At 39.2% G+C, this 14,116-nt stretch overlaps 1 protein-coding gene across 2 annotated transcripts in view; it reads right to left on the bottom strand.

The window, feature by feature from the left end:
- Positions 1–14,116, bottom strand: part of HBS1L (HBS1 like translational GTPase) — a 113,295-nt gene that overhangs the window by 2,628 nt on the left and 96,551 nt on the right. For both annotated transcript variants that reach the window (XM_075924222.1, XM_075924223.1), the window contains exons 11-16: positions 13,655–13,772; positions 13,375–13,443; positions 10,427–10,531; positions 7,734–7,824; positions 5,909–6,017; positions 2,046–2,146 (exon numbers count right to left, since the gene is read on the bottom strand). In XM_075924222.1, the coding sequence (XP_075780337.1) occupies positions 2,046–2,146; positions 5,909–6,017; positions 7,734–7,824; positions 10,427–10,531; positions 13,375–13,443; positions 13,655–13,772 (593 nt within the window). The remainder of the gene's footprint in view (positions 1–2,045; positions 2,147–5,908; positions 6,018–7,733; positions 7,825–10,426; positions 10,532–13,374; positions 13,444–13,654; positions 13,773–14,116) is intronic.

Raw genomic sequence — 14,116 nt, forward strand, 5'->3', positions numbered from 1 at the left:
TATCAATACGTCTATATCTATAATATAGTAAAACAATCTGTCAGTAGATTTAAAAGCTAATCCACTGCAAATTATAAATTAATACACTGTAAGACCAGCAGTGATGACTATGATAATTGACCTCATATTTAATACAGATCATAAGACTTCTCTGTATTAATCCCTTGTTTGAAAACATTTTAGAAAAATATTCAATCTTCATTGAAAAATTCTGACAAAGAATCCACTACCCATTTTAGAAAATTGTTCCAATGGTTAATTACCCTTACTGTTAAAGATTTGTGCAGTATTTCTAGTCTGGATTTGTCTAGCTTCAATTTCTAGCCATTCAACCTTCTTATACCTTTGACTTCTGAACTGAAGAATCTTCTATGATCAAATTTCTGTCCCCCCAAGTAGGTACTTACAGGCTGTGATCATGGTTACCCCAACCTTCTCTTTGTTAAGTAAAATAGATCGAGCACCTTGAGTCTGTGATTGAAAAACATGCTTTTATAGTGATTCTCAAGGCCCTTCCATAAAAACGGCCATACTGGGTCAGACCAAAGGTCCATCTAGTCCAGTATTATGTCTGTTGACAGTGGCCAATAACAGATGCCCCAGAGGGAGTGATCAGAACAGGTAATCCTTATGTGATCCCTCCCTTGTCACCCACTCCCAGAGAAACAGAGGCTAGGGATATCAATTTATTAACATCCTTTTTGAACTGTGGATAGAAGAACTGAACACAGTATTATTACATGGAATAACACGGGACAACTGTTTCACAGTACACACTACTACTCCTCAACCTACACAACAAGTTTAGGGCAGAAAGTGGAAAATATTACGCCCAATTAAACTACAGATTGGATTTTTAAATTCAAGCAAGCAGAATGTAATTACCAAGTGGGACACTGCCACTGTTAAATGCCAAAGCTAACAACACTACATTTGTTCTCAAAGGATCTTTAATGAACACAAGCAGTAGACTCTCAGTTAAGTTTTATGTGAATGACAATAAGGTAGAACCTTCCATGGTCCCACACATTTGGGACAGAGGTGGTTTCGAATCACGGTGTTTGCTGGACATGGGGAGATCAAGGCTCCCCTCCCAAATGTCAGTCCAGTTCCTCCAGTGCTAGCCCCACTGCCCCCAGCCATGCTAGGACTGTGCTCCCTACTCCCAGCCCAGCCCCTGAACCTGACCAGCCAGGACTCTCTGATCCAGCAATATTTGTGGTCCTGTTGGACTACAGATGTTGCTGGACCAAAGAGTCCTGGATTTTAGAGGTTTAATTTGTACCATCAAACTGGAGCACTGATTTAATACTGCTTTATACAGATGAACTATCATGCTTTCTACAGATGAACTATAACTTTCTTCTGGAAATACTTGTTTTTTCCCCTTAGTGGTCTTCACACCAATTACTAAGTCAACCCAACTCTGCTTAGCTTGTGACAGGAAAAAATAAAAATTAGTATGAGACGATTAAGAATAATGAATAATTCTGAGGGGGCATGGTCATCATCTCTTCTCTAGACACAAAACACACCAATCTTCTATCTAGGTTTCAGGATTTTCTTTCCATTTCTTTCAATGAGATAGCCTGCCAGGCATTCTCTGGGAGTGAGCAATTTTAATGACATCACAGCCATGCAACAATATGCCAATCAGCATATGATTTTAACCAATCAGTGTCCAAATCATACTACAGACTCTGTCTTATTTCAGGAACTAAAGCATAATCTAGTGAGCATGGCATTGAGATAGTAATCTGGGAAAACATGTACTATTCACAGCTCTGCTAATGACTCACAGGGTGAGACTGGGCAAGTCAATTCACTTCCTGTGCCATAGCATCTGTAAAACAAGGATTAAGATACTCATCTTGCTTTATAAAGTGCTTTGAACTCTACAAATGAAACACAGTACAATATGTAAGTATATTAAAACTATCTTGAAACAAAATATTTTCTGTACTATGATTCAATTTGTTTTATTTTTACATATTTGAATATACTAAATGTTTATTGTAGTTAATGTTAATTTCATAAATACTTACTTAGGTTTCTTCTTTGTGACTTCGCCAGTACTCTTGTGAAGGATACTCAGCAATCGTCTAATAGTGGCAGGCTCACTTACAGTTTGATAGTGTAAAATCACCTAAAATAACAAAAGCTTCCTTTTTTCAGTTAGCAGCTTACATTTTAAAATTCTACATTTACACCTACCTATATTTTAAGAGCCTGAAACATCCTCAAAGTCTAAACTTTGACTTCCAAAAAATTCTGTCTACTAATGCACATGTCAAAATAAAGAACTGGCCCGATAGTAGCACAAAAATTCCTAGCTTTACTGATGGACATTCTTCTCTAGGTATGTGTCTCCACTGCTATTTGAGGTGCGAGTGCAGCACATGCAGACATACCTTAGGCAGCACTAGTTCAAACAACAATAGAAATGACATAGTGAAAACAAGGGCTAGTATCTTGAGTACATATCCAGGTTCCAAGGTAGATTTGCACAACCTATGCTGCTGTGGCTTCACTGATATTGTTATTCAAACTAGCTAGATTCAAGCTAATTTAGGTATTTAAAAAAAAAAACAACCTTCCCCACAAACGGACTTTACTAAAGTAAGACAGGAGATCTACATTACACACTTCACTTCTCTACAGAGGAAAAAGGACTGTAAGCTGTCTAAAATCATACCTGCCACATGGGGCCACGACAGTGGTACCCCTAACTCACCCAACAATATTGTCAATCTTTCCAATTATACACTCAGCCCGGCAGAAGAGTCTGTCCTGTCTAAGGGACTCTCTTTTTGCCCCACCACCCCCACTAACATGATACAGTTCTGCGGTGATCTGGAAGCCTACTTTCGCTGTTTCCATCTCAAGGAATACTTCCAACACAACACTGAACAGCGCACTGACACACAGATACCTTCCCACCAACAGCACAAGAAGAACTACTCCACATAGACTCCTCCTGAGGGTCTAAATGACAGTCTGGACCTCTATACAGAATGCTTCCGCTGACGTGCACAGGAAGAAATTGTGGAAAAACAGCATCGCTTGCCTTATAACCTGTCGTGCAGAACGCAATGCCATCCACAGCCTCCGGAACAACTCTGACATTATAATCAAAGAGGCTGATAAAGGAGGTGCTGTTGTCATCATGAGCAGGCCTGACTACCAAAAGGAGGCTGCCAGACAACTCTCCAATACCAAATTCTATAGCCACTTTCCTCAGATCCCACTGAGGAATACACTAAGAAACTACACCATCTGCCCAGGACACTCCCCACAGAAGCACAGGAACAAATCAACACACCCTTAGAGCCCCAACCAGAGTTGTTCTATCTATTACCCAAGATCCACAAAACTGGAAATCCTGGACGCCCCATCATCTCGGGCATTGGCATTCTCACTGAAGGACTGTCTGGATATGTGGACTCTCTACTCAGACCTTACGCCACCAGCACTCCCAGTTACCTCTGTGACACTACTGATTTCCTGAGAAAACTACTATGCATTGGTGATCTTCCAGAAAACACTATCCTAGCCACCATGGATGTAGAGGCTCTCTACACAAACATCCCACACGTAGATGGAATACAAGCTGTCAGGAACAGTATCCCTGATGATGCGACAGCACAACTGTGTGACTTTATCCTCACACACAACTATTTCAGATTTGGTGACAATATATACCTCCAGACCAGTGACACTGCTATGGGTACCTACACGGCCCCACAATACGCCAACATTTTTATGACTAACCTGGAACAACACTTCCTCAGCTCTCATCCACTTATGCCCCTTCTCTACCTACGCTACATCGATGAGATCTTCATCATCTGGACCCATGGGAAGGAGACTCTGGAAGAATTTCACCACCACTTCAACAGCTTCCACCCCACCATCAACCTCAGCATGGACCAGTCTTCATGGGAGGTCCATTTCCTGGACACCACGGTGCAAATAAGTGACGGTCACATAAACACCACCCCATACCGAAAGCCTACCGACCGCTATGCTTACCTGCATGCCTCTAGCTTCCATTCCGGACACACCACACTATCCATTGTCTACAGCCAAGCACTGAGGTACAACCGCATATGCTCCAACCTCTCAGACAGAGACCTACACCTATAAGATCTTCTACAAGCATTCTGGAAACTACGATACCCACACAAGGAAGTGAGGAGACAGATTAACAGAGCCAGACGTATACCCAGCAACTATACACCGCACCATAGTAACTAACTCAGGAACCAATCCATGCAACAAACCTCGGTGCCAACTCTGCCCACATATATACACCAGCAACACCATCACAGGACCTAACCAGATCAGCCACATGGTCACTGGTTCATTCTCCTGCACATCTACCAATGTAATATATGCCATCATGTGCCAACAATACCCCGCTACTATATACACATCAGCCAAACTGGACAGTCCCTACGTAAAAGAATAAATGGACACAAATCAAATATTCGGAATGGCAATATACAAAAACTTGTAGGAGAACACTTTAATCTCCCTGGACACACAATTGCAGATCTAAAGGTAGCCATCCTCCAGCAAAAAAACGTCAAGACCAGACTTCAAAGAGAAACCACTGAGCTACAGTTCATCCTCAAGTTTGACACCATCAACTCAGGATTAAACAAAGACTGTGAATGGCTAGCTAACTACAAAAGCAGCTTCTCCTCTGTTGGTATTCACACCTCCAGATCAGCTACTAGAAGTGTGCCTCATCCTCCGTGATTAGATTCGCCTCATTATCTCTAGCCTGATTCTGGCCTGCATATTTATACCTGCCTCTGGAAATTTCTACTACATGCATCTGAAGAAGTGGGTCTTTGCCCACGAAAGCTTATGCTCCAACACTTCTGTTAGTCTATAAGGTGCCACAGGACTCCTCGCCGATTTTTCAGGTATTTTTGTGCTTGCTGCAATCACACATCAAATTATTGTCTAGGCATAAACACTATTCATCTACTCAGAGCTTATCTCCTGGGCAGTCATATCCTGGACTTTATGGGACAGCTGTGGATATGATTACTAGACCTCTCTTAAGGGTGGTACTTTTATACATTATAATAAATATTTCTAAGTTTTTTGGTTATTGTCCATTTTTGAAGCCTGTGGCAGGTACTGAGATTTACAACTAGGTGCATTTCTATAAATGTATTATTAGTGACTGGCCTGCTTAAAACCAGTGTGCATAACCCTCACATTCTTTGATAGGGACAGAATTTATCAGAAATCAGGAGGAACAGGAATTAGGGATGTTAAATTTTGATTAACCAGCTAATCAAGTAGCCGATGGAATTCCCATCGACTACTCAATTAGCCAATAAGAGGTAGGGCAGGGGCACTCACTATCCCGGTTGCACCTTTGCCTTTTAAATGTAGTAAGAGCTGCCCACGGGGAACCTGAGGCGAGCAGGGAGTGTTTGAGCCCCTGCTACACTGCCTCTGCTCACGCCATATCCTACTGCGCCGCTGCCTTCCCTGCCACTTGCAACCCCCTGCGGAGACAGCGCTGGGGAAAACTGGCTTTGAAGCTGGCTCCTCCCAGCACCAGCTCCTGCTGCCCCCCACTTTGTTGCCTCTGATACAGAGGCAGCAAGCGGGGGAAGTGACTAGTCGACTCGACTACCCGATAAGCCTATGCTTATCAGGTAGTTGATCAGTTGCTTACATCCCTAACAGGAATCTGCCTCCAAAGCTGTAACTCTGCATCTTTAAACTAGAATTTCAAGAGAATGCTAATGATTACATATTGCTGTTTACTAAGTTTTCCCTCTGTAGGAGTACAAAATTGTTTTATTTAAATCAACAAGAATACTGAGCCACCTATGAAGAAAATCAGAATGTTCAAAGAGACAACTAGTTGAAGACTTACAGGGAATCCTTTAGTAACGGGGACTTCAATATTAAAGATGAGGACACGAGCTCTGAAACGAGTGCATGCTTTGATGGGTTCTTTGAGACCACAAAATACACAGCCAACACTACAAGAAGAAACAAGACAAATATTCTGATATTATATTGGAAAAATGTTAAGCAGTACTTTTTAAGTAACTATTAACTAAAAGAAGTGACACAATAATATGATTTATGTGAAAAGAAACTATCACACAATTAATGCACGAAGTCAAGTGCATTACTACAAGATATAAAAGTTGTTTGTGGGTGAGTGTGGAAAAGTATGGCAAGATCCAAATGGACAAGTACCTCCACTGCTAAAATTCTTCTTAAATTATAATATTTGGTGAGAAGACACACCAAGGAGAATAAATTAGCCTATTACCCAGAGGTCATCTCTCCAGAACAATGGCAAGACATTTTGGGGTGGGCAAATATGCAGTGCTGCTGCCTTTGATTTACCTGTTTTGTGGCTTGAGGGCTACTCTCTCCAACACCATTAAATCTTTTAACTTTCATCAGCAATGTGTTCAAGCACAACAAATAAACCCACTTTCATAATAAAGCTATACTGAAGCTAAGATGAGCAACCAGTAGTGTTAAATCCACAAATCATGTTTTTTGTGGATAAAGGAGATAAGGGGAGCATTGCTATGTGTCACTCAGTACTAACCAGACCTACACTAACACAAAAACAGAGAAAGAAAACCAATGCCCTATTCCGTGTGTACATCACTTTGTTATTCATACACAATCACATCAGTTGTACCCTTTCAAACATGACCACAGAAAGAACTTAGATCAAGGTGTCTGAGCAACCCAGCCATGCCCCCGGAATTGAACAGAACAGAACACCAACAATTTCAATAGACCTGAAACGTAAGGACTTTTACTTTTCAAAAATTTACATCACCCAAGACAAACAACCTACAGAACGTGGACAGCACAACTTCCAAACGAACTTCATTTGACAACAGCAGAAGAGACTGTCAAGGAATACAACTGCTGCAGCGAAGGAAATCAAAATAACTGTCTTTTTCCTTAGCAAAGGAAAGTATACATTTGCACAAATATTGAAGCAAGTAGTATTTGGGCAGCCAGCTTGAAAGAGCCTTATGAGTTTGGCAGTTCGACTCAGAGCAGAAAAGAAGCCACATGAATTCCAAACATGTTACATGAATAGCAATTAACAAATAACCAAAACACATTGCAGCAGCTGTGACAAACGTATTGTTAGAAATGAGTAGGCTGCAATATGCTTTCATAAATCATTAATATTAATCAATTTATTTAAAAATTATATCTGTTTCTAAATTTTTGGGAAACAGAATGAGGGGCTAAATTTATTGAATTAATTGTTCACTACCAATAGTTTGACCATACAGTTTAGACATGCTTTTGTCTGGATGATTTAGAGTATGGTGAAGTCTTGATAAGCCTTTTATATTATCTAAATTCTGAATATATTATTATATATAGCTCCATTTGGCAATTCAAGACTTGTATTTTGCAATTCCAAGAATGAGAAGCGTAAGCAAAAGGCTTTTACAATCACTTCTGCCAGCATTAGGGTCAATTAATCACGAACACTAACAGTGTTCTTCTGAGGTTGCCGTTGCACATACAGCAGATGTTTCCAACGTTTGTACATGCAGGCCAGGTGATATGCATCACTTTGGTTTTAAATATCCTGGTAACCAAATCATTCTTCAAGTAAACCGCCGACTATAAAGTGTAGTAGTTACAAGGTTTTTCATTAAAAACAAACCGTTGCTTAGACTGAAACTCAGATTTGCACTCACTTGATTTTGATAATATCCATGCCGGTCAAAGTGAGACTAACGTGATCTCCTGCTGCAGCCCAATCAACTGGTTCATCATGCAGTGTGATTCCTGGAAATGAGTAAGAACAGAACCTCACAGTGAAGTACCTAGGTTCTGTGCTACAAACAAACAGCTCTGTTTGGGCCATTTGTGCTTCATCAACCATTACTCATCAATTTTCAATATGAATGGGCTGAGAGTAAAAGCTTTTGACTAAAAGCACAGAGGAAACAATTTTTTTTTTAAAGGACTTACCGCTCTCACTCCACCCTATTAATATGGCTTTGTCTATGTCATGGGAGTGGATTCAGCGCTAGTCACACAGCGCAGATGATGCGGTCTTGAAAATATTACTGTGTACTAATACCACAGTGTTTGCCCCACCCATTCTCTGATGCACATGCATACACCGTCCTGCCTTTCATTGTTCCTTACTGGTTCAAATGTCAACTTTCATTTACCGTAAGTTAGTTAGTGCTCTCCCTATCAGAGGAAAAGTGCAACAAATGACTTTGGGTTGAATGTTACCTATTAGAAAGCAATTGAGTAGGTATTCTATTGATTGTGAGAATAGGTATAGACTTATTGGTGAGAATAAAAAATTCATTGGGACTTGTAAATAAGTAATACTGAAGCAAAAAAAAATGTTAGCCAAAGTTTTGATTTTGTAAATACTGTACATTCACAGATTAGGTCCATTTCACTGCAAATCACAATTTAAACAAGAAACATTTCATATTAATGTATCTCTGCCAGACCCTGGTCATTAGTAGGCGGAATCAAATCTGGGAACTCTGAAGCTTAGTGTAATGAGCCTCTGACGCATGAACTAAAAGCCAGATAGCTATTAGCTAGGGCTGTAGAGTAGACTTGCGATTCTCTCTGTTAAGTGGTCTACGTGCCACTAGATGGGACATTATACTACACCCAGAAGTGTGTGGGTTACGTTAACACATACCAAACTGTATTTCTTAGTTTGCAAATTTGTCTCTCCTGTTCCTTTCCAGCATGGGCATACAGTGTTATTCAAATTCAAACATGAATGCCATGAGGGACTATTTTGTTAAGCAATGTTGATAATTACTTCACCTAAAGGTGGCACTCCCAGACAAGGATAAACAAAGTTCAGACTTTTCTTTTTGTTAGAATTGATTAGCTCAGAGCCATATACAGGTTAGCATGCCTCAAGTTTGTACTGAGATACAAGTATGTTATGGTCTCCTCCTTAAATGTAAGTATTTAATAAACAGTTGCTCCAAATCCACAGCTACATTTGAGCCACTATGTGATGCTACAGTGCCAGATGGCTCTTCCCAACATAGGATGGGGAAATACTCAAATGATATAGACCTAACAATTTCTGTGCTACTTCCTCCCCTCCTGCAACAAGCATAGAAAAGTGGTCAGGTCATCCCCACACTTAGCATACTCAGACTGCTGTAAATTTCTGTTCGACTCTTCAGGTGTACTAGTGAACAAGGACAGCAGAATGCACTGTAGAAGTAAAAAGATTAATGCCACCATTGTACATCCTTCCCTTCCTAGATGCTTTGCATGTTCCTCAATGACAATATTAGCTACACCAGACATACATAAACATGTTTTAAAACATTTTTATTTTTCATTTAGTTTAAATATACCTAGCAGTGCATATCTATGCACTTTATTACTGCAAACCTTATGAAGATTTAGTTTCAACATATTGTAGTGTCATGTATTCACTTGTTACATGTAATCAAGAAATATTTGCACCTTAACAGTTTTAAATGTTCTAGACATTAGTGTGCATATTAATATCGTGCACAAATATTTTGAATTTTTTTTATGATGGCTCAATTGTTCAGTCATTAGCCAGTCATACAAAAATAATAAATTTAGTATCAACTCTTCCATATAACCAAATCAGAAAAATAGGTTTTAATTTCCCTTAGTGGTGAACACTATAAAACTAATAGTTGAAACAAATGGCTATTCAACAACTTTCCTCAGTTATTCAACATTTTATTATCATCAAAAAATAAACTGAAACAAAACTTTTTTTCCAAACACAAACTCATTCTTTCTTCTATTTGCTGATACAGGAGTTAAGAAAATTGTGAAAAAATAAAATTAAATGCTGAAAATGTATGTGGCATATTGAAAGGGGGAAATATGATTTAATATTCTTCTGTTCCTTGAAATTTTTAAGACTGCAGAAATATATTTTCAATTGATAAGCACCTGGGATACAGTTGGACTGATAAGTGCCTCCCATCCCTAACAATGGAATGTCTTCAAGCACAACAGGTATGAAAAACTTCAGAAGGTAAGATTTACCTGCAAGGGCTGTTTAAAACCCACACACAAATAGCAATGCTCTAGGAAGTCTGACTACTAATGATTCTTTGTGTTTCATACATTTTACAGCTAGGAACTGCTGAACTCTTTTCACTGAAAAAAATCATGAGGCTGACACACATGGAATAACTTGCACTATAAAAAAAATGAAAAACCATACACACTTTCACATATCTTTCAAAGACAGATATTTATACCGGCACATCTAAAATTCGTTTATGCTTTCACATTATATGTTTGACAGTTGGTATCAGTTTGACAACCTGTCACCATTTCAGTAACTGTTTCTAGACCAGTATTGACCTGAAAGTAAACAAGCTTTTGAATACTGTACCTTTTGCAGTGCAAGTTTCATTGGGAGGCATAGCTAGAAGTCTATCTCCAGTCTGAATATAGCCTGCTTCTATTTTACCAGTCACACAAAATCCTGATCCTTGATCTGTAATAATCATGTTAACAATTTGAAATAATAAAACAACTGTATAGAACAACTGTAAGAAGCATTTTTATATAAAGTTAACCCAATAGCAAGATAGATTAATTTTAATGTGAGAACACACATTTTTCTCAGCTAAGTCAGTATTCATTATTTGTAAAGTCAACAGTTTTACATCATAATGAAAACATTAATTCTGAAACCCCTTGATTTGGTATTTTTCTAATCTAAGAGCAGAAACCCAGTTCTTTAAAATTAATATGGTTGCATAAAAATCCAACTTTTAGTTTTTTGATACATTAGATCATTAGCCCATTTGATTTTAAGCACCCCAATATGATTTATAGACAAAAATATTTACTGAGGTATCTTAAGACAACTTCATATACTCAGGCATATTTACTGTCCAATGAACCAGCTCTACTGGCATACTTTATACTCTCCAAAAGTCAATTAAAATTGGTTTGCTATTCAAACTTACAGCAATAGTAGGTGAGTTTAGCATTTGTTATGAATAAAAAAGTATTATATTTACAAAGTACTGTAAAACTCCATTAGTCCGGCATCCAATGCTCCGGCACTCCTGATGGTCCGGCACCATCAGGAACCTGGAAGTGCTGGGGCAGCCGGACAGGCTTCCCCCATTCAGCCACTTCTGAAACTGACCAGCAGTTGAATCCGGGAAGCCGGGAGCAAAGGAGCTGGGGTGCTGCCAGGTTGGTCCTGTAGCGCTGCCCCTCAGGGCTGTGGGACCAACCCAGCAGCACCCCAGCTGCTTTTGGGGACGCCTGGGGCAGAGCAGCTGGAGTGCTGCCGGGTTGGTCCCACAGTGCCGAAGGACGGTGCTACGGGACCAACCCGGCAGGACCTCAGCTGCTCTGCCTCAGGCTTCCTGGAATCAGCCGCTGATCTGTTTCAGCAGCGGCTGAATCGGGGACGCCTGGGGCAGATCAGCTGGGGTCCTGCCAGGTTGGTAACGCAGCCCCAAGGGGCAGCGCTACGGGACCAACTGGGCAGTACCCCAGCTGCTCTGCTGCAGGCATCTCTGATTCAGCTGCTGCTGAAACTGACCAGCAGCAGCTGAATCAGGGACACCTGGGGCAGAGCCGGACTATCGGAAGGGGGGGGCTATGAGAGGTCTGGGGTGGCATCCCCTCCCACCCCACTCCAGACCCCTCATAGCCCTTCCGCCCGATAGTCCGGCATATCTGATAATCCGGCACCCCCTGGGTCCTAAAGGTGCCGGATTATCGGAAGTTTACTGTATATTTCTCATTTTGAAAATCTATATACAGCAGACTTCGGATAATCCGGAACCTTTGGGACCTAGGTGGTGCTGGATTATCGGATATGCTGGACTATCAGGAGGTACTATAAGGTTTATTTATATATACATAAACACAGTATATACTGTATATAAAGTGTTTTTAACCCTTTTTATTGTAGCACAATCACTGTCCAGCGTCACACAATGCCAGTGGCAAACTGATTCAGTCCTGTCCGGTTTCACTCGGTTCAGCTGCTGCCGCCACCGCCTTATAACTCGTTTTTTGCAGAACTTCACTCACTAGGCTCTTGCCATTTTGATGCCGGACTCTCAGGAGTGCCATAAAATTGGATGCTGGACTATTGGAGTTTTACTGTACTAGTGAGTGCAATTTTAGTCATATAAATGTTCTCACTGGTTATTTATTAAAAAGTGAGTGGTAGGCTACTGTTCTTGCTCTTATAGATATACTTGAAGCAAAGTTCTTCCAAACTATAAAGACATGTTTGGTTTCAGACAAAAATTCGTAACTTTTTTTTAAGTTTCAGCATGTATCTAGAAACGTTTTATGCATATATGTTATATTCATAGAATAACAGAGTAACATTTCTTTCTTCATTAGGGTGCTCCGTCATATGTATCTAGAGAAGCATTACCAGATGAACCAGTGGGACATTTTTCTTCTCTATTACAACCGATTTGTATCTGAATTACTGTGTTGGTCAAATAACAAACATGCAACACCACAAAAGTGTGGAAAGTGAGAGAACCACATGTGCTAGAAAAAAAATCTAAAATAAAAATATAAGGGCCCAAATTTCAAAGCTGGATAAGTGTTCAAAACTAGCCATGCATGAAAAAAATTTACTATTTAAACAACAGACTCTGTATCTATAAATAAGGACATAATTCCCAAACTACCACCAAAAATATTTCGCAAATGCGGATTTGTATAGAGTAGGTTTAGTAAAATTATTCATTTTAAGTTCATTAGTAAAGCTGTAAAATTGAGCTCACTACAAAATTAATTATTGAAAAGTTCCTCAATAGTTTTACGTACGGTATACATATAGCAACACTGTAATGATGTTTACTCTGGTATGCAACATACTTCAATGTGATAAATTCTTAAAGTTTCAACAGTAAATAATAGAACGTATGACGTGGCAATAAATTAATGGTTATTATGTCAGGTTGTATAATAAATCTCAGATCACACTGCCACTTAATTATGCTCTCAAGGAATAAGAACCGAACCACAAGCCAAGATTACTGATTTCTATACCCCAATCTGCAAATTCCGCATGTGTAACCATCAAGTATGACACAATCAGCTTCTTTACCAGTAAAACGTCAATAAAACATACAATAAAAAAACTGCTTTGTACACATAAAATAAGTATAATCCCCTGAACAGAAGTCTCTTTTTACACTTATTTTATAGTCAGATTTTTAGCAGTTAAAAGAAATGATTTTAAAATAATTTAAAATTTGTCAAAATATGCACACACACATCTAGCTATAGATTTACATCTTCAGATCCATTAATCAAATAAAATTTATACACAGTAAAACCAACCTTTAAAGACATCAGACACGCATAATCTAAAGGGTTTATCCACTGATCTCTGAGGTGGTTTGAAAGAATCTGAAAATAAATTAATAATACCTTGAGATTCTCTATATTTAAGTGACCAAAATGATCATCTCACAATTTTTCACTTAAGCAACCGAATATATTTCATCCCATCTCCCCCTGCTACACACAAACACACACAATTTCCTCCCCCAAAAAGAACAGTTTTGACAAACAAGATTACAATGTACCAAATAAAAATAAAGCAGAATGGCACACTCACCAATTTGTTCTAACAAACATTTTCCCTTATACCATTCAGTGAGTTCACTTGATTGACATACTGAGACTAGATTTTCACCACCAAGGCCACTTGTAGGGATATAAGCTACATCAGACTCCTAATTAAAGAAACAGAACCAAAAAAAATTCTCAAAAATACATATACAATGCATCTGTAGAATGGTACCTTTATGAAAAAACAGCAATAAAGAGCACGTTTACAATATTACTACAACTATATTTAAATTCATGGCATTTTGCTTACTATTTCACATTTTCCTTGAGTCAAAAAGAAAATATTTTGCCTGATAATACCCAGCCTCTATAAGATGAACTCTCAATTTATTCAAAATTTGAAGGTCTTCTTGGCTGATGAAGCTTCCTTCTGTTTACTGTACATCAAAGCAATCAAAGCGAAGACAAAATCAGAAAGTATACGTTACATGTGACAGTTACGTAACTG

Source organism: Pelodiscus sinensis, chromosome 3 (assembly GCF_049634645.1).
Source record: "Pelodiscus sinensis isolate JC-2024 chromosome 3, ASM4963464v1, whole genome shotgun sequence".
Taxonomy (NCBI): Eukaryota; Metazoa; Chordata; order Testudines; family Trionychidae; genus Pelodiscus; species Pelodiscus sinensis.